Source organism: Garra rufa, chromosome 1, assembly GCF_049309525.1.
Source record: "Garra rufa chromosome 1, GarRuf1.0, whole genome shotgun sequence".
Taxonomy (NCBI): Eukaryota; Metazoa; Chordata; class Actinopteri; order Cypriniformes; family Cyprinidae; genus Garra; species Garra rufa.
In genome coordinates, this window is record NC_133361.1 from 78,370,883 (window position 1) to 78,397,521 (window position 26,639).

A 26,639-nucleotide genomic window follows, 5' to 3' on the forward strand; every position below is an offset into this window, starting at 1 on the left:
TTAAAATAAGTATCTACTAAAAACAAACAAACAATGTACATGATAATCAAAAGGCTCTCATGTCGGTGCCAATAGCCTTGTGGGCAGTGCACCAACATATGGCACCATTGTGATCTGGGTGTCCCAAGTTCAAGTCCCAGCTCATGGACCTTTCTTGATAGATAAAAATAATACAGGATGTATCGACGATAGATCATTAAAATTAACGACCATGAGTGCTTGTGGTGTGTTTTGACATGCTGCTCAGTTTATATAGAAATGATAAAACTGCCTTTGTCTCGGAGTCTGGTTGAAACCAAGCCCCATCCTTCTTAGAATAGCTTGATAAAGTGAACATTTTATCTAAGCTGCCCTACTTAATGTTGACTAACACTGAAATAGACTACAAATAAAAGACTATTAAATCTATCAAGATGTCAGCAGATAATGAATAAACTAATTCAAAAACCGCTTTACCAGCTTCAGTTCTGATATAAATTGAAGAGCAGAGGTAATTCAGTCCTTCTGTCATATAGCTCTGGTGCAGCATCACAATGCTCCCTACACCGAGAATGAGTTGATCTGGTGTTGGTGGTACTTTATAGAACTTTACTGATGAAAAATGACTCATGTTGCTTTCCATTGAGGATTCCATTATGAAAACAAGTGTACCTACAGCAACAGAGATGACATGGCTTGGGCTTAAAACAAACATGACAGACAAACTGACAGGAAGAAAGAGCTCAGGTGAGAAAACAAAACACTCTCAAGTCATGTGTAAGTACTGATAGTACACTGATAACTTAAAAATACAGTTCTCTCATGTGTGAAACCTCATGTTGTATTGAAGTGCAACTTTTTCCACAGTGACCACATACAAAAGACTTCTCTCCAGAGTGAACTCTCGTGTGGCGGTTAAGGTTTCTTTTTCGGTTGAAACTTCTTCCACATTGCTGGCAGGTGAAAGGCTTCTCTCCTGTGTGAATTCTTATGTGTTCGTCAAAGTGTTGTTTATAATTAAACCTCTTTCCGCACTGAGGGCATGTGTAGGGCTGCTCTCCAGAGTGTATTTTCATGTGGCCTTCAAAGTGTTGTTTTTGACAGAAACTCTTTCCACACTCAGAGCATGTATAGGGTTTCTCTGTATGAGCTCTCATATGGACTTCAAGGTTTTCATGTTGATCAAAACTCTTTCCACACTAATCACTTGGTAAGACTGATCTCCATTGTGAATTCTCATGTGTCTGTTGGCAGGTGAAAAGGCTCTTTCTAGTGTGAATTGTCATGTGGAAATTAAGGCTTCCTTTCCGGTTGAAACTATTTCCACACTGTTGGCAGGCATAAGGTTTCTCTCCAGTGTGAACTCTCATGTGGGCTCCAAGGTGTCCAGGTTGAGTGAAACTCTTTCCACACTGTTGGCATGTGTATGGCTTTTCTCCTGTCTTTTAAGTGCTTTTTATTGAGGAAGTCTTTTTAATCTGTGAACAACTAAAAGATTTTTCTACATTTATGAAATCGTAATATTCATACTCCATTTCATTCAGTACTTCACTCTCCACTTTTAGTGTCAGGTCAAGTTTCATATTATGTAATAGAATTTATAGATCATGTTTCATTTAAAATTCTTACATTTGAAGTATTAATGAAGTTAGGGGGAAATATAAATGTAAAACAAATTGAATTAAACATAAAAAATATGCAGATTTATGTCACAGCTTATGAAATATTGCTTCAGAATAAATCATATTTTATATATATATATATATATATATATATATATATATATATATATATATATATAGCCTGCCACCATAGAGCCCCCACACATAACAAATCCCAATTTAACCCCTGACTGTATTTCATACGAAAAATGTTACTCAATCCTAGCAGTGAACATTAACATTCATGTTAAATAAGACACAGTTCTTTAAATTCTGTTTTTAAATCAAAGCACTATGATAGTAAAAAATAGCCTTTTAGAGAATTAAAAAAATGAAAAACACCTGCTAAAGGCAAATGAATTGAGAAGATGTAGAGGACAGTTCATAGGATAGTTCATCTTTGAGAATGAAAACCAACCTGTTTGTTCCTCAGTATCTTCATGTTTGACTTTGTATGTTAATTCAATCTTCATGTCTTCACTCTCCTCTTTAATAAACACCATCTTTATAATAGTGTGTCACATGGATATCTGTTGATTCAGCAGGAGTTTTTTTCTGTGTTTGGAAACTTTTTCCTGTTTAAGATGACAATAATTATCAGAAGAAAAAAAAATCTCAATCAGCTCTAGTTCAGTAGTCAGTGCACTGGTAAGCAGGGCCGCTGCTGGCCAAATGGGTGCCCTAAGCATAAGTTTACTTTTGTGCCCCCTCCCCCAAATATTACGAAAGTAAAAATAAAGTAATAAAAAAAAAAACCTACTATAGGGGCCAAAATAGAATACCAACAACAAAGAGTTACCTCCAATAGTTATGATTTTATTAATACAGTTGTCTGATTGATTTAATAGTCTCAGAATCATACAAAAGGAAATTAAGTAGTTTTACTATGATTATACATGGTTATCTGCCTTTTTATCTATCTTTCTATCATATCCATGCTTGTAAATGGTGTTTTATAGAATATATAATTTGTATTTGTCTGTATTTTTTTAAATATATTTTTATTCTGTGTTTTTTACCTGTTTGCACCAAGGGTGTGAGAGAAATGAAACTTCAAAACTCTTGTATGCACTGTACATGTGGCAGTTTTGACAATAAAGCAAACAAGGGTTATGATGTCCACATGTTTTTGTTGAGGAAATGATAGGAAAGATTATGGATATTTTAATTAAATGTTTGGTCAATATTAAACAAGGAATTCGATCATCATGTAAGTGTAACAACTGCATTTACCAGGCCTTGTGTCCTTTTCAGGCATTTCTATTAAAATTGTAATGTAAACTGTTAATATTGTATTAGATTATGTATTTTAACACTGTTATTTAATGACACCATATGGTCATTATTAATCAATAATCATAATTGCCTCTGTGTTTTAATATAATGCATTAAGTAATTTTGTTTACTTAGATCTGCTTGCATTCATATTACGAAAGACACGTTAGTCGTGAAATTATTACCGACATTAAAACACATTAACGTCGACAGAATAAAATAAAGTTTCACAGGATTATGAACGTACCTGAAAGTGATGCACGGCTTTTTTTTTTTTTCGTTTCTCGGCGCCGGACTGTTGATGTCTCTTTCCAGGACCAGGCATATTGTTCATCAATTATTATCATCATCTTGGCCAAATAGACAGCCGTAAACAGAGGTGAGGGCGCCTCGCGGCGCAAATGCTGCGCGTCATCACGTGTGCTTACTAGCCTACTCAAATGCAATATATACGTTTATATTTTTGTTTATTTGTATATGTATATTATTAATATTAATTTATTATTATAATATATAAAAACAATTTTTTTGAGCAGCTGGGATGGTGCCCCCCTGGGACTTGGTGCCCTACGCAGACTGCGTACTCTGCGTATAGGGAGCGGCGGTACTGCTGGTAAGGGAGTCAGAGTAATAGTTAATGGACCTAAATGATCTGATTAAACAAACACCCAAAACTTTAACTTACTATTCAGTCAGGTATTTAATGATTGGTATATTACATTTAGTATATTACATTAATTATTATAGTATATTACGTTAATCGTTCAAAATGCTGTTGTATTTTAAGGTTGTCATTACAAAAACAACAAAACATTTGCAGTTGTTTGTAAAAGTTGTCATTACTCATATTTGAGTTGGTTCTCGTATTGACACTGTTTTGAGCAGCAGGTCTCTCAGCGAGCGGAGATTCGAAACAGTGAATCATTTTGTGAATCAACTGACTCAATTGACTCAGAGTTTGTAATTCATGTTTCTGATCTGAATCACTAACAGAGAGAAATCAGACGCTGTGTGGAAGTGCTTTACTCACTCAAAATAACGTTCATCATTAGATAAACTATTACCATGTTGCATTTAATAATTATTACATTTACATCACTTGTAAGCCATATAAAATAGACTGAACGCTCGGTATGAATTTAAACACTTTAAAGTTTAAACGGTAAAGACAACAAACCTTTCTTCAGCTGAAACACTAGGCTCGTTTGAGATGAGCAAAATCTGCTCAGAATCGATCACCGGTGATCAACGCAAGATGCATGCCGGTTAGAAAAGTGTCCGAGTTACGTCCGACTTGCTCTGACATCGTGCTGACGTGTGCCAAAAAACTCTCGCGATGGCGAGGCGGCTGTGTCGGATTGAGCAGTCGGGCGCAGTAGCTTTTCTCCGACTGCGCTGACCAAAAGCACGATGGGAAACGACTGGCTGAGGACACATCTTAATGCTCATTGGTTTAAACAACTGTGATGTTGCGTTCTTTTCTAAAATGTTTTATTTTTTAATCTAATATCATTTGGTTATGTGTTTAAATTCTGCATGAAAATATTCCCAAACACTACGACAGTGCGATCACTGTGTGTGATTTGTGATTGTTGTCATATTACTATAAAAATATAAAATACACGTTTGTACTAAAGTAAAAACGGATGATAAATACGCCTTTCGTATTGAATTAAAAAGCAGGCACTTTGAGTGTTTTGTTCATCGTATTTATTTCCATATAAAAGCAATAGAACTTAAATTATATCATGTTTGTCAGCAACACAGCAGGTGAGTGTGAATAACGCGATATCCGCCTTTGATCTCGTAGGTATCTGTTCCGCTTCCAAAGCTCAGAACTGTCCATCTTGACTGAGCTTATTTCACTCCTCCCCTCACTGCAGCCGCCTACTCTCGCCTACATTTCAGGCGAGGCTAGGCGCATCTCAAACGAGCCTACTGATGCAGGAGCACGGCTCAGCCTTATGGCGTCATACACCAGATCAAAATAAAAGTCTCGTTGACGCGCTTCTGTTTCTACAATCCAAAAAGTGCATAGGTATTTACAAAAGGAAACACATGCGAATAATAAATCATGACAGTAGTATTCAGAGTTTTATTTTTGGTGAAATACATATTGAAATGTATATAAAGAAACTTTACAAATATTTACAAATTGTAATATTTATAGTTTTATTTACTTATGTATTAATTCATTCTTTCATTTATTCATTCATGTATTTATGACTACATCTTTGTCCACAAGTGTTTCTTTCCAAGTTTATTTAACATTTACAACTTTGTATTTGTTTATGCATTATGTTGACATTTATTTATTAGACCTTTCTTTGTTAGCAAAGGCTACAGTACCACCTTGTGGTCTGACCAACCAAAAAAACAATAGCTTTTTTCTATCAAAATCACCAAAATGGTCGATAGGTAGTTGCAACTTTTCTGTCTCTCACAAACTTTATTTCAAAACCCTACTTACTTTTATGCATTACTGATACAAATATACATGAATGATTATGTAATGATTTTAAGTTTGAGTTGAGAATAATTACACTGTTTTAGCTTGTTAGAACTAAATGTCAGCTAAGTGTGTTGACTGAAAACTAGTCCTCACATGTGAGACAAATTGAAGGATTGACTGAAAGTGTAAAGCATGTGAATGATTATGATAAACTCACTTCTGAAAAGGATTTGAGCATAGATTGTTTACTACTTCCAGATCAACCCCACTCTCTAAGTCCTCAAACATGGTTATATTGGAGGAACTCAAGAGAGTAGAAAACCTCTTTTCAAACAAGTCCTTTTTGTCCTCACATGGCACTTGTTTTTGAATGCAATATTTCATTTATTCATTTATTTGACTAATTTCATAACTCAAAGTTCTCTTTCATCATCTTGTGTTGTGTATATTGGGTCAGCTTCATGCACGGCTGCCTCATTTGCTTAATCAACCACCAGTTGATTTAGATTTTTTTGGAGTTTGCCCCATCCTAGGAGATTTTTTTAAGTGCACTCTCAAGCCAGGAGGATTTTTTTTCCACGTGCTGCTTTGGATGGACTCTAAGAGATTGACAAGTGATTGGTGAGAGCAACCAAAATCAGCAGTGTTCACACGACACTCTGGACTTTGAATCTGGCAACCTTGAGTGGCCCAGAATTGTAATATCAGAGGTTCGTATTGAGGAACTGATACATGTCTCTAGTACCCTTTGTTGCAAAATTGCTGGGAGTGAACACAAGGACCATACGCCAGAGAATATCAGAAATGGGGCTGAAAATGAATACACACTGAGTTTTTTATTCTTAAAGATTGTGTATAAAATGTTTTAAGTATTTAGTTTAGCATTAGCTCAATGGTTTAAGCAGGTTTTATGATATATTTAGTATTGAAATGAAAACTGCAAACCAATCAATGTATTAAATTTTTTCTTTTTTAACACTAACTTGAAATTCTGTATGCGCAGATGGCAGTCCACTTATAAATGTATATAATTATATATGTGTATGTGTGAATTAAGAGTACCATTGCAGCGGTGAGGACGATGCTGAGCCAAATAAAGATAAAGATGTCTTCTGGCGCGCAGCGTGTTAAATTAACCAATCAGATAAGGGTACATAGACAGTCTGAAAACCTAATTTGATTGGCTATGAGATGAAGGTAATCCCCCAGTGCTTTGTTATATGGAGCAGTTTGGTAGATTGGGGTCAAATCAGTTTGTCTAAGTGCACAGGTTACACCATAGTTCAAATACAGCAAAATTTAATGGACAACAAAACAAAGAGGTAACAATTTAGTATAGGGACCAATTCTAATTATTAACTAGTTGCTTATCATTAGGCCTATTATTAACATATTGGCTGTTTCTTTGTAAGCATTTATTCTGTATGACCATATTCTACACCCATAATCCTACCAAATACCTACATAACAACTACCTTACTATTAACAAGCAGCACATTAGGAGTTTATTGTGGAAAAAGTCATGGTTAATGGTTTGTTACAAGCAAGAACTGGACTGTATACGGTTTACTACAGAATACCGGATAATCCCAGCCCGGCACAATAACTTCATATTGACACACGGCTAAACAAAGGCAGAATACCGTAACTCAGTTTGAGCTTTTAAAACAAAGTCAAATAGCGGTGTGTTATATGGTGTTCTGCCATTGTTTCTCTTGGGCTTTTTAAGGTTACTGTCAAGGCAACCCATTATTTTCTCAAAAAAACAACAACAAAACTGACTTGAGATACTTATCCAGGTCCTAATAACAAATTTTCAAAAGTTACATTATTTTGCCTTTGTATGTCAGAATAGCTCTAGTAATATATGTACATGAACAGGGCTCCTCAGTTAAACATCACTAAAGAAAAGATTCTGATTTACAGGAGACCCCATAATAAATTAATGTAGCTTTACAGTAGTCAACATGAATATATATTTTTCATTCAATATAGTCATTAATTTTATTTAATTCTCTTTTACCTAATTAATGTACAATATTGACCCTAATGGAAAATAACTGCTTCACAACATGGAAACATTGTCGTATCTCCAGCTCATGAAGACAAATACCCCCATTAAGCAAGTAACTTTAACACAGGCGTAGGTTTTGTTTTTGTGCAAAAACATGAGGGAAGGCAGAACACAGAGAGAAATTATATGAAAGAATCTATAAATGAATAAATTCTCTGAATGCATAAGGGGGAACAGACAGAAATTGTTCAATGGCATTTGCTTTTGTTTTCCCTCCATGTAAAGCCTAATAAAGTAGTGTTTGTAAGTGCAGCAGTGGTGGACGAAATACACAAATTAACTACTTGAGTAAAAGTCAGTAAAATATTATCCTAATTAAAATATTGCTTCAGTAATTACTCTAAATACTTCAGTATAATAAAAAATGAAACTGAAGTAAAACGTACTTATTAATAAAATGTTTATTTTGTAATTTTTATTTATTTATTTTCATGTTCAGTAATTTTATATTATATATTTTATTTAATCCTTACGCTTAAAATGCCTGGGGGAGTTGGGTTTGTCATTACAAAATCATCAAAACATTAAATATATTAAAATATCAATTTAGGTGAGTATTTAATGTGTGCAAACAAGTGGAAAAAATAACATGATATTTAAAAATGAGAAAAAAAATGTATCTTCAAACAATTTACAGTACAAAAAAGACCTCACATAGGGCAAAAAGTATAAAATAAAAAACAATGCTGTAAAAATACGTCGTTATGCATATTCACTCTAATTCCAAGCCTTAGAGCTGTGCCCTGGGTTCTAACCCAGTCCAGTTAAGTGGGTAACAGTTCAGGCCTCTGGCCGTGGGGGACAACGTTTTGACAGCCGTCACCACGTCCTAGTAGGGTCAATTCTCAAGAATTGTTGCTTAGTGCTCGCGGTCATAGCATGCACTCCCCTCAGCATGGCAGCGTGGGTATATTGTTCCCCATAGTGAACCTCTAAGAGGACGCAGTGAGAGTTCCCTTCGAAAAGGGAACGTCTCTAGGTTACGTATGTAACCTTGGTGCCCTGAGAATAGGGAACGAGACACTGCGTCCTCTCGACTTCTTCGCCATGCTTCGGACAAAAATAGCTTCAGACATTGAAGATGTGGTGTGTTGCAATGGCGCCCCTTTTATGTGATGGTCGCCCGGTAGTGACGCAGCGGCAGCGACGGTCGCGCTGCGGACGCTGTCGCCGGCCATTTCATGTAGTTTTTCTATGTATTCTTCAGACACGAGTCACGCTGCGGCATTCCCCCATAGCGAACCTCTAAGAGGACGCAGTGTCTCGTTCCCTATTCTCAGGGAACCAAGGTTACATACGTGACCTAGAGACGTTTTGTATTATATAAGAAGACTGGGAGAGGGTGGGTTAGCCAAGGTGGTGTGCTACAGAAAGGAGGCCAAACAGGTTTTCAGAGAATTCCACACCAGTCCAATTGGTGCCCATGTGGTATTGTCAAAACAAAGGATGCCATTAGTAATCGATTTACTGCCCTTCCATATCTGTGGATATTAGAAATTGGGTAAGTAGAAATTAACTTTTTCATGTACATACAGTATACAATAGTAAATGACTCTGTTTAGGTCAAGCACTGTGCTGCCTGCCAGTCAAAGAAAGCTCAAATTAAGAAAGAGGCTGATTATATACCTATTGAAGTAAGTTTCTGTAAATGAGATTAATTATTTTGTGCTTATAATAGCAACTACATTAAATATGTATTTTTTTTTTCCTCAGGTTGTTGAGCAGTGGGAAATTGTTGGAATAGATTTAGTGGGAAAGCTCACACAAACCAAGGATGGTTACCAGTACATCTGTGTAGTTGTTGATTACTTCACAAAGGGGTTGTGTGGCTTTCCCACTTAAAACTAAAAGCGCAGAGGAGGTCACAGGCTGTATTATTAATCTGTTCTACAAATTTGGTGCCCCCAAAAGCATATTAACAGACCAAGGCAAAGAATTTGTGAACAAGGTAATGGTTAAACCTGATTTGCTTGCTCGTATTATTTTTAGGAATTGAAAAAAGATACATCTAAACAGATCAATATGGGTGTCTGTGAAGTACCTGGCATGAAAAGAAGTTTATGTGCTCCCTACCATCCACAGACCAATGGGTTGGTTGAACGACTTAATGGGACAATTCAGAGGTATGACACTGACAAATTCTAATTAAAGAACAATAAAAATATCGGCTATTGCATATATATATATATATATATATATATATATATATATATATATATATATATATATATTGTTTTGCTATTACTGACTCTTCTCTTATTCAAAGGTCACTGAGCAAGCTGGCAGGAAAGGAAAGGAGCCACACAAATGTGCAGATTACTTGGAGGCCACAATGTTTGGCCTCCGTACAAAAAAGACAGTACTCGCTATACTTTTTAATGTTTAGTCGCAAAGCAAGGTATCCATGTGAAGTACCTAAGAAATATGAGGTTAGTATATATATATATATATATATATATATTAAAATATTCCATTTTCTTCTGTAATCCAAATAAAAACAATTTTCTTGCACAGATCAATGAGACAATCGAGGATAACATAGCAGAGGAGTTTATTGCAGACTGCGTTAAAAGGCGAGACCGGATTTACCAAACTTACAAGACAATATTAGTAATGTCCAGAACAAAACAAAGAAGAGAAAATTGGAAGAGGGATTGTCTGTTGACATCCAAGTTGGAGACAGGGTACTGCGGCAGAATATATGAAGCAGGCAGAGAAAGGGAGGCAAACTGGACCCAGACTACATTGGCCCATACACTGTGATAAATGTGGAGGGTACATCAGTTGACTTAAAGGACATAATTTCCCCAAAATTAACAAAGACCATTTAGTCCACTTCCCTGAAAATCCCCAAATACCTGCTACCACCCAGCCCCAGACAAACTATTCACTCTGTATGTATGCTTCTGTCGACATACATGTACATCTTTATATAAATGCAAAGGAAATGCAACTGAGCATCTCTCTCTTACTCACATACAGTGCTAGAAGAAATATGGGCCAAGAAAAAAGGCGGCATATTATGCAATAAAATTGGCCCATATAAAGTCTTTACATGGGATGTTGAACGCATCAGACCTGGTGAAATGCTTGAAAGTCAGGTAGACGATGTAACCATCAATAAATCTGCAAATATTGTGTGTAATTGCTCTTCTAAAATATTATGGTTTAATCATTTGTTTTCTAGGCATAAATAAATGTACACAACTGTTTTTACAGTAAATCAATGTGTTTTGTTTTAGATTATCAATGCATACTTGACTTTGCTTTCTAAAAAGTACACAGGCAAGAGCTGTGTACTTGACTCATATCTGAGTCAAGTACTGTGACCAAAGAGACGCGTTTTTTTCACAGACAATTTATGGGGCAGGCAGGCAGCCAGCGGATCGTGAAGAAAGGTCAGCTGAAAGTGACACTTTATGTTTCAGGCTAGAATCGCTGATACAACCTTTAAGTTTAAATGATAAAATGCTGTTTTTAACAACACAGTTTGATACAGTAAACTGACCAGCTAATGAAGACAAGAAAAGGTTTTAAAAAATTAGGTTACACTGTACAGTTTTAATATAAAATACGTTTGAGTTTAAGATTTATAAAATGATTAATTAAATGCATATATAACTGACATTGTAACAGCATAAACAGAAATCATAGCATTAACATGAATTGGTTTTCCACCTTGCGAGGACCCCTAGGATGGTGGCCGGTGTGACAACTGGCCACAGACAGCAGCTCAGTTGTCACGAATTAGGAACACAAACACAAAAAACATAAATCATAGCATCAACATCGATTTTGTAGGAATTGTGGTCAAAATTTTTTAAATGTATCTTTTCATGTTTCATACAGATGTCTTCTGACCTGCTTGTACCATGATGTCCATCACACAAAAATGCAGCCAAAAGTAGTAAGTATTTCTGTCTATCACAAATGTAGAGAGGATCAATTTATTACAGTATCAGTTCCTAAACAAAACAATGCATTTCTCTGTTCCACAGTGCACAGGACACCAAGGGATTCTGTGAAGAAGGGATGTCAAACTCAGCTCCTGGAGGGTCTGCATAAACTGGCTGCACACTAGACTTTTTAGGATTTTTTTAGGATTTTAGGATAGATTATTGGGTGGTTGTTCTGCACACTTAGTAAACAAACTCCAGCTGGTCCAAAATGCAGTAGCTAGAGTTCATACTAGAACCAGAAAGTATGACCATATTAGCCCAGTTCTGTCAGCACTGCATTGGCTCCCTATAAAGCATCATATAGATTTTAAAATCTTACTAATTACTTATGAAGCCCTCAATGGTTTAGCTCCTTAGTACTTGAGCGAGCTCCTATCGCATATCCCTCATAAAAATGTTTCTTGTAGGCCTATTTTATTTGATGTGGCCTACTTTATAAAATATTAATTCATGATAAACTTCATTTGAACCACTGATATCATGTGAACTATTTTGTCCATTTTCTTGATACCTTTTCGGACCTTGAATGTGGTGAAACCTTGCGATCTGTGAAGGCTCAGAAATCATCAACAATATCTTAATTTGTGTTCCAAACTGAAACAAAGGTCTTACAGGTTAAGGCTTTAAATACATATAGGCCTTGTCTTTATCTTTGTTTTTGTTTTTATTCATTGCCCAGGGCGGTTTAGTTTATTAACTGCATAAATACACAAAATTAAGTAATGTCTGTTGCATAATCCAACATTTTTCATTAGGTTAAATACTGCCCACAGAAAATTTCATTCACTTTAATATTGACAAAATTTAGAGCCTTCTGCTCTGTGTTGTGTGACAATTAAAAACTTTAACTCAAAAACATTTTCATATTCACATGATCAACAAATCATTAACTTTTTTCCCCAAATAAAACATTTGTCATAAATTCAAAACAATATTAACAAAAACGTGAAGCATAAAAAAATACATAAAGAAAATAAAAATGTTCCCTTGTTTCTCGAAATTAAAAAACAAAACTGTGAAAGAGATTCTTTTAGCCAAAAATTTGCACACACACATACTTAAAATATACACACTCATAGGATCTCCATTAATATTTGACTGTGTTTAACACAAAATAAATGTTTTCTTACAATGAACAAAAGTTTCAATCAGTGATAGCACAGACCCGCTTCCCACGAACTTAAACACCTCACAAATTTCATATTTCTTTTACAATCAAATAATGACGTATTCCTCCGAAATAAAACATTTTTAATAGGTTCAAAACATTAACAAAAACGTGAATAAAAGAACCTACGAGCATAAATAAAAAATAAATGCATCAGAGAAGGGCCTTCCCCCTCAAAAAATAAATAAAATACAATCAAACGAATTGTATTAGCCACAAAAGCTTGTACACACTCGATGAAAACATACACACCTAATATAATAATAATAAACATACACACACACTACCTCCGCTCATGTTCAGCTCAAACTTAAATATCATTTTCTGCACAAACTACATGTTATTTGAAGCAGAACAGATGTTTTAACCGGAGCATTCGCACAGCTCGTCTTTCCTCAACCGTGCTTCACACGAACTGAAGGAGAGACGAGACAAACCCGAAAATGACGCTCTCTTAAAGGGGCCGCACCCAGACATGATAACATACCCAAACCAACGCTAAATGAACGCATACTACAAGAATATAAGATTTAAAAATACAACAAAATGAAATGAATATACTAAATTAATAATTTCCATAATAATAAAGTAATTGACAAAAGTAGAGTTCTATAGGGAAATTAATGAATTAATGTGACACTGCTATGTGTATTTTTTATGTTAAATATACTTAAGTTCAAAACACAAATTAGACTCAAATGTTTGTTAAGATGCATGTTTGTTAAGAAAAGTTTCTTAACAAACATGCATGTTTATGTTAGCACATCTGTCAGTGAAAAAACACTATCACCTGTAGCTTTTAATCAGTAAATGATAACTTCAATAAGAAAGTTAATTATTAAAATAAAAACATTTGTTGCTGTAACAACTTCAGTGACATGCTGATGGATAGATAACACAAAATGGGTATAGAAATGACGCACAAAATTTTCGATGCACATATCAGGATTTATAAAAAATAGTCTTGCCGTAAATATGTGCACACCGTTCAGACAATTCTAGACCATGCGTATTAACTATTTTTCCTGGAGTGAAAAGTAGAAAGTAAACTCGTTTTGTTTTCATTTCAATATACACATTTACAATAAATACTAAAATCTCATTAATGGAGGTAAGCACTGAAATTACATATAGTCATTACGTACAAGTTGAACACAAATGATATGAATTTAGACTTTTCCTGTGGCATGCTATGTTTTAATGACAGCTGGGAGTGCTATGTGTGCACAATAATTTATATTTAAACTAAACTGCAGATCTCATGTCATGAGAAAATATGATTTCTTCTTGACTCCGCCTGTTTCCTGATAAATCAACCAAACATCCCCTTCTGTCCAGGTGCATAATTTAGGCATGATTTTTAATGCTCGGCTGACTTTTAATTCTCATTATAAAAGCATAACTAAAATTGCTTTTTCCCATCTTCGTAACATTGCTCACATCAGACCCTTTCTTTCTAGGCTTGATGCTGAGAGGATTATTCATCCTCAACCTGGCCAAGAGTTAGGTCCAACCCATTCATCTGGCAGCTCCGCTGGCTGCAAACTGTTAGTGGAAGGAGGAATCCCCAAGGGTTTGCCCCCCAGGGAACTCCTCAACATCACCATGAGACCAGTCAGCCGGTAGATCTGGGCAGGGGAACTGGCAACCTGCCCCTTTGCAGGAAACGGAGTCTGGTCCGCAACTCTGAGACGGTCATCCTCCCTCAATGAGAACATGACTCGTCCATGAAGGCCGTCTCAGCGTGCTTAGTGCCCAGACATGTGAGGCAGAAATTGTGACCATCACCCGGCGCCAGGTAACGACTGCATCCAGAAACGCACAGGTGAAAATGAATGTTTGAATGCTGCTTCTTTAAAAAGACATCCACTTGTGAAACCCTTTTAGATAGAGATGGCCGCAGCAACACAAAAGGAGGGTAGTGTAGCCTAATGTGTGCTCTCCCACTCGACAGGGAAACATCAGGGAAACATTCAGTATTTTGCTTGAAGATAAACGATCTGCTTATCAAAAAGCTAACTAAGCGCTGCACCTGCTGCCTATTTATACTGATGCTGTGATCAGGGGCAGCTGGATGCAATTATCGCATGCCAATGTGCATTGGCTCGTTTAGTTTACACTCGAAGTATGTTGGTCTGGGGGAGCCGTGGCCTAATTGTTAGACAGTCGGACTTGTAACCCGAAGGTTGCGGGTTCGTGTCTCAGATCCAACAGGGATTGTAGGTGGGAGGAGTGAATAACCAGCAGTCTCTCCACCCTCAATACCACAACTGAGGGGAGACCCTTGTGCAAGGCACCAAACCCTGGCTGGCGAGATCACAATTCATCGGTCTCTGATGTGACTCAGAGAGACAGACTGAAAGGGAACCAAATTTATGCTGATGTCACATCTTGCTCTACAGAGTGTGTGCAAAAACATTTGACTGTAGCTTGTAACAATATAACAATGCAGTGAATGACTTGCTACATGTATGCTCATGTAAAAATAAGTTTTTTTGTTTATCACAGGTTGCCTGGGTCCACATTCAAAAAATGCAGTTCAAAATGCAATGTTCACATTTCTGTGGCTTGAAAACTTGTAAACAGTGTGGACAAAAGCATTAAATTAAAAAAGCTGTAAAAGTTGCCAAACAGCGATGGGTCAGAAATATGTAGGGTGCAAAAATTTTCTGTAAACTTGAAAATTCTGCAAATACTATAGTATAGTAAATACATATAATTGTTAAATCTGGCCTTTGGAGCATGAAGCATGATGAACTTTTTATTTATTTTATTTGTGTGTTTGTGTGCGCGTGCTTTAACCTACATAGTGAGGACCAAATGTCCCTAAAAAAACAAATAAATAATAATAATACTTTACAACTTTTGACAAGCTAATGATTAGCTAATAGTGAACTACCACTTTCAACTGTGTGCTGTTATTACTTCCTAATTCATTAATCAAAGTTTATTGTTAGTTAACAGTAATACTAGAATATTCATATTGCGTCACTCATTTGTTCCTCTGTAGTTATTCGGTGAGCTTGGGTCGCTTACTCTAATGAACGAAATGAACAAGGACAAATTGAAATATGCTTGATCTGTGACAAAGCTTAAGCTATTAAGCATAGGCCTATATTGTAGTTTCATATGATTTCATTATTCATTCTTTGTGAATTGCTTGTTTACGTGACAATTCAAGGAATTTGCATACTCATTTTCTAAGATAAACTCCTCCTAGTTAAACCACCAAATTCGGCAAAGACCTATTGGCTGTAATTCCTTGTAGCAGATTTTCGACTTACGTTCATTTATAAACAGGCATCCCATTAGCATAACACACTTATGGTTTATTCTCTGTTCTTTGTCAGTCTTTCTTCCAGAGCAAGCCATTAAGAGATACAAGAAGGTCTTGGGCTGTTTGAAAGGTGGAGCAACAAAAACACAGGCGTACTTCAAATGTGGCGTGGATAGGAAGACAGTTGTGGATACTGCTGCAATTGCAGAGCTCGAAGCATGTGACAGCGAGGCCAACAAAAATTTGCGTGCCACCTTCCAAAGAGGACAGAGACTGTCTGATTTTACAGAGCGGTGAAGAGAATTATGCAGACAGGATCCACTGCAAAGCACCATTGAAGAAAAAAAGAAAGCTGGCATGCTTATTGACTTTTGTGAGAGACAAAAATAATCTGTAGAACCTGTGTTTATGCATGTGTATGTGTGTTTCTTTGTATGATATTTACCATCCGATGCATGTTCTAGGTCAGTGACTACACACACACACACACACACACGTTGGGTTTACATGTTACATAGGCGTAATGGTTTGTATACTGTACAAACCGTACTTTCTATGGCTCTACACCTACCCTACACCTAAACCTAGCCCTCACAGGAGATTGTACACACTTTTACTTCCTCAAATAACTCATCGTGCATGATTTATAAGCCTGTTTCCTCATGGGGACCTGAGAAATGTCCTGAAATCTACTGGTATTACTATCCTCGTGGGGACATTTGGTCCGCATAACGTGATGAATACCAGGTACACACACACACAGGTGCATTTTTATTTTTTTTGATTTTGCCAAATAAAATCAGACATAAATGCTCAACAATGTGAAGGGGTAGTCATCACCTCCCTGAAGACATCTGTGAATATATTTTATTGTCTAGGTGGGGTGCGTGTTTGTGTTGATGGTTGGGATTTAGTTGGTGATATGATTGAGCTTGATGTTTGAGATTCAGTGAGCGCTAGTGTAGATGTTTGAGGGGCTGATGTGGATGAAGTGATGGACGTAGATTGTGTAGTTGGCAAAAAAAAATCTAGCACAGAGATCTTCAACCCTGCTCCTGGGGACCCACTTGAAAGGGACTGAGTTTGAACATGAGTTGATGAGTGTTACATTGCTATTGTGAATAGTGATGTTGACAGGTAGTAGTGCTAAAACCAATACATTGATGGAGTATATAGAGTGTCTAATACATATTGAAGTCATTTTTGTTTTTAACAGTAATATTGCCATAGTTGTACATGGTGATTCAGGAGGATTTGTTGTAGGTGTTGCATGTGACAGTGTACTTGGAAAGCACACAGCGGCATTGGGTAATTTGTGCTGTCGTAGGCAGATGTGGTAAATGTGCATTGTTGCTTTGATGTTGTCTGCTGAGGTTCTGGGAGATGCTGTGATCTATAGGAGACGTGGGTCCTGTCCCAAATAGTACTTCATGTGAACTTACAACTGTATACATATTGTTATTGCTTAGGTAAATTATGAATATGTATTGCCAAATGACCAGGTTGCAAAAACATCATAAAAATACAGAACTAAAAAAAAGCATAGTGGTTAAAAAAAAGCCTGTTCTTTATGATAAATATAGCATGATGGGTTTTTTATTATTATTATTATTATTATTCAATGGACAGATGACATGACATTTCGGTTTATTTGGCTCCATATGAAGAGGAATAAGGTCTTCACTAGAAAATGTTTCAAGAAGTGTTGAGTGTGTTATGTGCTTTTGGTATCGTAATGTATTGAACACTGTTTATGTATGTATGTTAGGATATGGGCCTGCCAGACCAACTCAATCCCCAGGAAGCAAAACAATTCAGATGTGAAAGAGGAAGAGCAGCTAAGGCCATTCTTATATGTATTCTTTTTAAATTTTTGGTTTACAAAATCATGCTTAATTGTTTCTTCCAGGTAAGTATAAGCACACATATTACATCAATATTTAATTTTAAAAGTTATGCTATAGATGGGTCATTCAATCATTGCTATGGTTTCACTGTCAATACTGTAGTAAAACCATAGTTCAACCAGAAAGACTCGGGAGAATTTATACTGTGACAATAGCATTTATTTAGGAGCTCAGCAAGCAATCAGGTTATTTGGCGTAGGCCCCGTTCTTAACTTGCATTCAGAGGGTACGGAATCTGTGAGTCCCGCCTGAAGACGAAGGCGGGGGCGCCGCTCACCCCCCGGAGTCAGGAAAGGGGCCATCTGGTGATGGTGGGTGAATGGAGGAAAAGAACGATCTGAAGTCTTCGGGATGGAGGGGATAGTTTGACTGATGGTGATGTGGTTGGTAGAGGGAGGACCCAGCTTGGTGGAGTAGAGTCGTTGGAGGAAGGATCCCATCTTGGTGGAGGCGGGGAGGATGGAGGTACTGGAGCGACAGCATCTGCGAACTCAGACATGTGTAAGCGCTACCCTTTTTAAGCTACAGTAAATGATATGATTGGATAGATGAGGAGGTAATTAGTGACGCGAACAATTGAGTCTTCCTGGCAGAACTTGCGCTAGCTTCATTTCTTTTGTAGTTACTATGGTTTTACCACAAAACTATAGTTTTACTGTGGTTACTGTGGCAGAACCATGATTTATTTTGTAGTTAATATGGTTTTATTACTAAAACCATAGTTAAACCATGGTTACAACGAAAAAAACATTGTTAGTTTTTGCAAGGGAGTGATCACATGTAGCTGACTTTTCCCCAGAGTGAACTCTCAGGTGGCTGTTAAGGTTTCCTTTTTGGCTGAAACTTCTTCCACATTGCTGGCAGGTGTAAGGTTTCTCTCCAGTGTGAACTCTCATGTGTACTCCAAGCTTTCCAGATTGAGTAAAACTCTTTCCACATTGCTGGCAGGTGAAAGGCTTCTCTCCTGTGTGAATTCTAATGTGGTCATGAAGGTTTATTTTATAAATAAACCTCTTTCCGCAGTGAGGGCATGTGTAGGGTTGCTCTCCGGAGTGAATTCTCATGTGGTCTTCAAAGCACCGTTTTTGACTAAAACTCTTTCCACACTCAGAGCATGTGTAAGGACTTACTTTATGAGCTCTCTTATGGACTTCAAGGTTTTCATGTTGATCAAAACTCTTTCCACACTGATCACACACATAAGGCTGTTTGTGAATTTTCATGTGTCTGGTAAGGCTTCCTTTTAGAGTAAAACTCTTTCCACACTGTTCGCAGAAATAAGGCTTCTCTCCCGTGTGAACACTCATGTGGACTCCAAGGTTTCCAGGTTGAGTGAAACTCTTTCCACACTGTTGGCAGGTGTAAGGTTTCTCTCCTGTGTGAACTCTCATGTGTCTTTTAATACTATCTCTTTGATTGAAAGATTTTCCACACTGTTGGCAGGTGAAATAACTTCTTCCTGTCTTTCTAGTCTTTTTTCTTGAGGAAGTCGTTTCAGTCTGTGAACGACTAAAAGATTTTTCTCCATTTATGAAATCATGATTTTTCTCTTCCATTTCATTCAGTACGTCACTCTCCTCTTTCAGGGCCATCAGATCTAAGATGAAAAAAGACAAGTAAAAGTTAACCCCAGTTTAATGACACAAAACAACAGACATCAAAACATTCAAAGATGTGAAAGTGTCAAAACTAACACACAACTACATCCTATATCAACTAAGCCAGCGTCTTCAAACACAGACAAATCTTAGTAGAGAAGTGTGAAGTGTGACATCTACGGCTCCTTTTCCAAAAATTAGCATATTGTGATAAAGTTCATTATTTTCTATAATGTACTGATAAACATTAGTCTTTCCTATATTTTAGATTCATTACACATTAACTGAAGTAGTTCAAGCCTTTTATTGTTTTAATATTGATGATTTTGGGCATACAGCTCATGAAAACCCAAAATTCCTAACTTGTGTGTAATTAATCTAAAATATATGAAAGTCTAATGTTTATCAGTACATTACAGAAAATAATGAACTTTATCACAATATCCAAATTTTTGGAAAAGGACCTGTATAAATAAATACAATTTAAATTTATGTCTTGCACGCTTTAATGACCTTTAAATGAAACGTATTTGGTTGCTTCGAACTGGAATCATCGCAGAATATCCTATGAAGTCCACTTTGCAGGGCACTTACGTTCATATGGAACAAATGTAATATGTGATAAGAGGTACACACAAAATATGCAGAGCCTTGGGGCACGAGGACTGCTGTATTAAGCAACTGTAAGAGGTGTTGCATGTCATTTGAGAAACCTTTACTTATTAAGGGTGTCTCAAATGGGTCATTCCAACTGGAATCATCAAATTCTGGAAAAGTTCCCCACCTGACCTCCTCAGATTTGTCTGAAAAAAATCCATGTGATGGGTAATATACCCAATAGATCATATGCAAAATTTCAGATCTCTACTGTGTATACTTTTTTCACAAAAAAATCTGTAAAAAAGTTTGTTTTTTACACTGTAAAAAACCTTTTGGAAAATCTATTTGTTGTGGTCAGTTTTGATATTGTAGTCATGATATATGATATTTGAGTCGCCACAAATAAATCAATGCATGGGAAACAGAACAACCTGATTTATGCCTACTCATCACCTTAACCTTAATTTGGGGTAGAATTGAATAAATGCCAAAGCTCAGCCTTTTGTTTTTCGTACCCCTCCATCCCCTCCCATACCCCAGTTTGAGAACCACTGGTTTTTGCCGTTCTCATGTTAAAATAAAGTACCTTGGTGTAAGTTTGACCTATGCCTCCTGAACGCACTGTTTTCATCTATTTATTTACTTGATTATATTGATATTTAATTATTTTCTTCATTTCCTCTCTTTAACCAGTGATTTATTTATACATCTTATTCTTCTTTTCCTAATGGTCCTCCTTATTTTTTAACTTTATAAAAAAGGTGTATCTTTAACCTCCCATATTTACATCAGAATTTAACTTAAATGTTAATGTTTTTGTTTTGGCTTATTTTTTGTGTTTGTTTTATTGTCAGACTTGCTTTATATTTACAGCACTGTTTTCTTTAATGTTGTACTGTTTTTCTGTATATCCTACATTGTCTTGGTCTACAAAAAAAGGTAAATGAAATGATCTTAGAAGAATTGTATGCAAAGAACTGTATGAAAAGGTTTGCTACATTTGTATAGTCTTTTATGAGTGTTATTCCAGATTAACGCTACAATTTAAATGCCTGATGTCATGATAACAAATGGCCAGTGTGAAAGCAGGATTTTCTCAGTAGCACTTAAAACATTTCTACACCTGTGTGACATTATTAATAAATATTCTTTATATTCATTTTTGTAATGAGTTCAGCTTTAAGAAAAAAACCCAACCTGTTTGTTCCTCAGCATCTTCTTGTTTGACTCCAAATACTTCTTCAATCTTCATGTCTTCACTCTCCTCTGTTTGTTCCGCAGTATCTACATGTTTCAATGAGGCTTCAATCTTCATGTCTTCACTCTCCTCTTTAATAAATGCCATCTTCCTAATAATGTGTGACATGGATATCTGTTGATTCTCCAGGAGTTTTTTCTGTGCGTTTGAAAACTTTGTCCTGTTTAAGATGAGAATAATTAATAGAAAGAAAAATCAATGCAAACTAAATCTCTGGGTCCGTCTCAATCAGCTGCTAGTTCAGTAGTCAGTGCACTAGTAAGAGTCAGACAGTTAACGGACTTCTATATAAAATTTATAAAACATACAAATTACCCAGAAGGTCCATATTTAGGCAGGCTATTTTTAATTAATAACTGGTATTCAATTATTTGTACATCATATCTAATATATTACACTTTAATGAAATCATTCTCGGTTGTGATTCACTCGTTTGTGTTTGTTGTTGTCGTTTGTAATCCGCGTGCCGCTGAATCGAATCACTGAATCATTTCATAAATGATTTGATTCAAATGATTCGGATTCTCAGTTCCCCTCATCACTTCTTATCATAACGCGATTGATTCATGATAGAGAGAGAGAAATGAGACGCACATTCTCTGTTACTAAAGGCTAATTTTCAAGTAACACTAAATAAAGCATTACAACGTTCTATTTAATAATGATGCATTTATTTTACACAGCTTGGGGGGAGCTCCAAGATGGCGCCGAGGACAGACGTGGTTCTGTAAGCTGAGAAACAAATCGGGTATTTCTCACAAATGAACATACAAATTCTATAAAGTTGCTAATTACTATCGTTAGGTTGCTTATAGTTGCTGATTTTGAGTAAATATTGACGTTGGAGTAGCGCAACAAAGTAATATTGAACTACCATCAGTTTCATTGCACAATTCAGAAAAATGGCTGAGGATCTTGGCGCAGAGATGGAGGTTGACACTTTAAAAGAGAAGAGAAGTTTTAACGATACACACTCGTATGCATGTAAAGTAAAAAACGGAGGCAGTTGTGATTCTTGTCCAAACACACCAAGCAAAAATCATCCTCCAAAAAAGAAAAAAAGTGTCGTTGACTCCTCTGCCAAACAAAGTGAACTTTCGCTGAGTGAAGTGCAGGAGAATATCATCCGAATTCTCTCTGAGAAAATCAACGAGCGATCTGACCAGCTTGAAAAAATGGTTAAAGAAAATTCTTCCAATATTGAAGCTTTGGGCAAATCTCTTACCTCAGTGCATGATGATGTAATGGTTCTGCAGAAAGAAAACGAAATGCTGAAAAATGCAAATGCTCTCATGGAAAAAAAGGTCAAGGAAATGAACACTAAAATTCATGATCAGGAACGTTACAGCCGCAGATGGTGCCTGCGTTTGTATGGGCTGTCCGAGCAAACTAATGAAAACGTGAAAATGAGAGCCACGGAAGTATGCAAAGCGGTGGTTTCGGACACAGACAAAAGGATGGTAGCAGATAGTCTGGATGTGGCACACCGTCTGGGCCGACTGAATACTTCGGACGATGGCAGAAGAGTGAAACCAAGACCGGTGATCATGAGGTTCATTTCCCGTACCGCCAGAGATTTAATCTGGAAAAACTCAAAAAACAACGAATATCTGGCTACCAAGGGGATGCGGTTCAAGGAGGACTTGACTGCTTTCGACAGAGAAGCACGGAATCGTCTTTGGCCGAATGTGGAGAGAGCAAGGAAAGAAGGAAAAAACGCATATTTCAGCGGAGCAAGGGCTTTCGTCGATGGTAGAGAGATTCGTCCTGAAGATTGCAACGGAACTACATAGACTTGACCGTCTTGTTGCAGTTTGAAATTGGCGGTATTGGGCATGATAGGTTGCTCTTTGTTTTGTAAAGGAAGAAAAAAAAAGAAGAAATGTATGCTTTTGAGTTCTAAATCTGATTGTTAACTGGATGCACTTTAAGTTTTTTTCTCCTAATGTTTGCAACTGTGAAAATTCTTTGGTATCATTTGTGAGAATCCCATTATGTGGATGTTTGAAGTTTAGACTTCTATTTACTCTTGTGGTTCTTTAAGTAATCGTTTGAACATTTATGTCTCTTTCTTTATTTTCTATCAATGCCAGAGGTATTCGGGATATCTTAAAGAGAAAAGCGTTATTTTTGTATTGCAAAGAGAAAAATGTAGATTTTTGTTTAATTCAGGAAACGCACGCATGTTGTTCAGATGCTGTGTTTTGGAAAAATCAATGGGGAAAAGAGATTTGGTTATCATTCGGCAGCAATCGCTCAGCGGGGGTCGCTATTTTGCAAGATAAATTTACAGGGCAAATATTAAACTACGAAAAAGATGATTGCGGTAGATGGATATTACTTGTGTTAAATAAGGATAACGAACAATTTGTACTAGTAAATTGTTATGCCACCAATAACAAATTGAACAATGATATACTTTTTTCAAATATTGAATCCAGGATTCAGCATTTCATTTCCCAATATCCTTCAGCCAAAGTTATTTGGGGAGGAGATTTCAATACTGTGTTTAATGAAACTATTGATAGATGGCCTCCTAAAATTAGACCGAGCCCTTCTAGTGTATTGAATAATGTATGTTTAAGATTGGGTCTTACTGATGTGTGGCGTTGTAAAAATCCAGATAGGAAAGAATATACATGGAGTAATAAGGACTCATCTCTTCATTCTCGTATTGACTATTGGTTAGTGTCTAATGATTTGACTAATAATGTGACTTCTGTATTGATAGAACCTTGCATAATGACAGATCATAAAGGAATATTTATAAAAATTAATGTGGTACAAGATAAATCAGTCAAAAAACATAACGGTTATTGGAAATTAAACAACAAATTGCTTGAAAATGAAGGTTTAAAGGAAAACATTAAAGGAATTATTGAAAAATATAGAAAAATTGCAGATTTAGAAAAATCATATGGAAAGTATTGGGAATTAATGAAGTTTGATATTAGAACGACATGTATTAATCATGGAAAATTAGAAACAAAAACTAAAAAATTGAAAGAAAAATCAATTATTAATGATATTTTAAATTTGTGTAAAAAGCAAAAGGAAGTTTTGACTGATTGTGAGTTACAAAAATTAGATTTATTGCAAATTGAATTAGATAAGATCTATGAGGACAAAGCAAGAGGAGCATTTATTAGAACTAGACTTAAATGGTTAGAAAAAGGGGAAAAAAATACAAAATATTTTTTTGGCCTTGAAAAAAGAAACAGTGATTTTGCCTCAATCTCGAAATTAATGATTAACAACAAGTTAGTAGATAACTCCTCAGTTATTTCAAAATATGTTGCTCAGTTTTTTGGTAATTTGTATTCTTCCATATCAGCTTCTTCTGACAGTGATATTTTTTTAAATAGCCTGGTGAGTGATACCAAAAAAATTGATCAGAACTTTCAGAATGTTTGTGATAAAGAAATAGACAGTGAAGAGTTGAGAGAGTGTATTAACTTATTAAAGAATAACAAATCTCCAGGCAATGATGGGCTAACCGGTGATTTTTATAAGACTTTTTCCAAAGAACTTTCACCCTTTTTATTATTAGTGTTTGTAGAAGCTATACAAAATGGTGAATTGCCCGTTTCACTAAAACAAGGAGTTATAACACTGATTCCTAAACCTAATAAAGACAGATTATTCATTGAAAATTGGAGGCCTATTAGTTTGCTAAATAATGACAGTAAATTGTTTGCAATGATATTTGCTAGAAGACTGAAGCAAGGTTTAGACAAAATAATTGATGTAGAACAGTCTGGGTTTATGAAAGGTCGTCATATCAGGAATAACATTAGACTAGTCTTAGATATGATTGATTATAATCATTTTATTGAGGATGATAGTTTTATTTTATTTATTGATTTCTATAAAGCCTTTGATACGGTGATTCATAGTTTTATTTTTAAAGTTATTAAATTGTTTGGTTTTGGAGATATGTTTTTGAAAGCAGTTAAAACATTGTATAGTGGGTGTAATAGTTCTGTCAAACTTGCCCATGGTACTTCACAAAGATTTGATATTCATCGTGGCATTAGGCAAGGATGCCCTCTCTCTCCTTTTTTATTTTTGTTAGTCACTCAAGTCTTAGCATCACATTTAAAAAGAAATCAATTTAATGGTATCACAGCTTTAGGTGTACAATTTAAACTTAGTCAATTTGCGGATGACACTACAGTGTTTTTGAAAAACAAATTTGAAATACCGAAAATAATTCGATATATTGAGGAATTCACTGTTGTATCAGGCCTTAAAATGAACTTAGATAAATCTGTATTATTTCCCCTTAAAGATTGTTCCTTTACAGAATTAGAGAATATTCCAGTTAAACATAAACTAACATATTTGGGTGTAATCATTTGTAAAAATGAAAAACAAAGAAGTCAGTTCAATTTTGAGCCAATTATTGAGAAAACTAAAAAGAAATTTAATTTGTGGTTAATGCGGGACCTCTCAATATTTGGTAGGGTATTATTGTCCAAGGCCGAAGGTATATCTAGATCAGTGTATACATCATTGTCATTAGACGTACCTCCTAAGATTATCAAAGATTTAGATCAAATTCTTTATAACTTTATTTGGAGGAAAAAACCACATTATTTAAAAAAGGAGGTAATTTGTAATCCTAAAGAGCAAGGGGGACTGGAGGTCTTGGATTATAATACTCTTAATGACACTTTTAAAATTAAATGGTTAATAGAGTTTTTGAAGAATAGAGAAAGTCCTTGGAATGTATTTCCTAATTATATATTTAACACTTTGGGAGGCATAGATTTTTTGTTAAAATGTAATTTTTCTGTTGACAAAATTCCTGTTAAATTGGCTGGTTTTCACAGACAAGCCCTGCTAGCATGGAATTTGGTGTATAAGCACAATTTTTCACCCCACAACTATTTTATATGGAATAACAAAGATATATTATTTAAAAACAAATCTTTATTCTATCATACTTGGTTCAATGAAGGTATTCTTTTAGTAAGTCAGTTATTTAATTCTCATGGATACTTGTTGTCATATTCTGAATTTCTTCAAAAATTTCAATTACCAATTAGACCAAGAGAATTTGCTATTGTTATTGACGCAATTCCAAAGAGTGTGACAGTACTTTTAAAAAACTATAATTTAGAAGGAATCAGCTTGGTTAATCCTTGTGAAAACATTTTTATTGGAAATGTTGATGTGTTAAAACAACAGTATAGTAATAAGATTATAAGGAATTCTCTTCGGTCTGTATCTTTACCTGCAGCAAGATTTTTCTGGTCTTCTTTATTTGGTAATATTTCTTGGGTTAAAGCATGGAATCTGTCAAATAAGTTTTGTATAAATAACAAAATTAAGGAAGTGTCTTACAAAATACTTCATAGAATTTATCCTGCCAAGCATGTTTTGGAAAGATTTAAGCTTAATATTTCATATAACTGTGAATTTTGCG

The 26,639-nt window shown here is 35.7% G+C and overlaps 1 protein-coding gene across 1 annotated transcript in view; it reads right to left on the minus strand.

Moving 5' to 3' along the window:
* Positions 1-578: 578 nt before the first annotated feature.
* The window catches only part of LOC141320326 (uncharacterized), a 103,129-nt gene continuing 77,068 nt past the window's right edge, over positions 579-26,639 (minus strand). The window contains exons 4-6 of the mRNA XM_073833300.1: positions 18,570-19,138; positions 1,003-1,060; positions 579-651 (exon numbers count right to left, since the gene is read on the minus strand). Coding sequence (XP_073689401.1) covers positions 579-651; positions 1,003-1,060; positions 18,570-19,138 — 700 coding nt within the window. The remainder of the gene's footprint in view (positions 652-1,002; positions 1,061-18,569; positions 19,139-26,639) is intronic.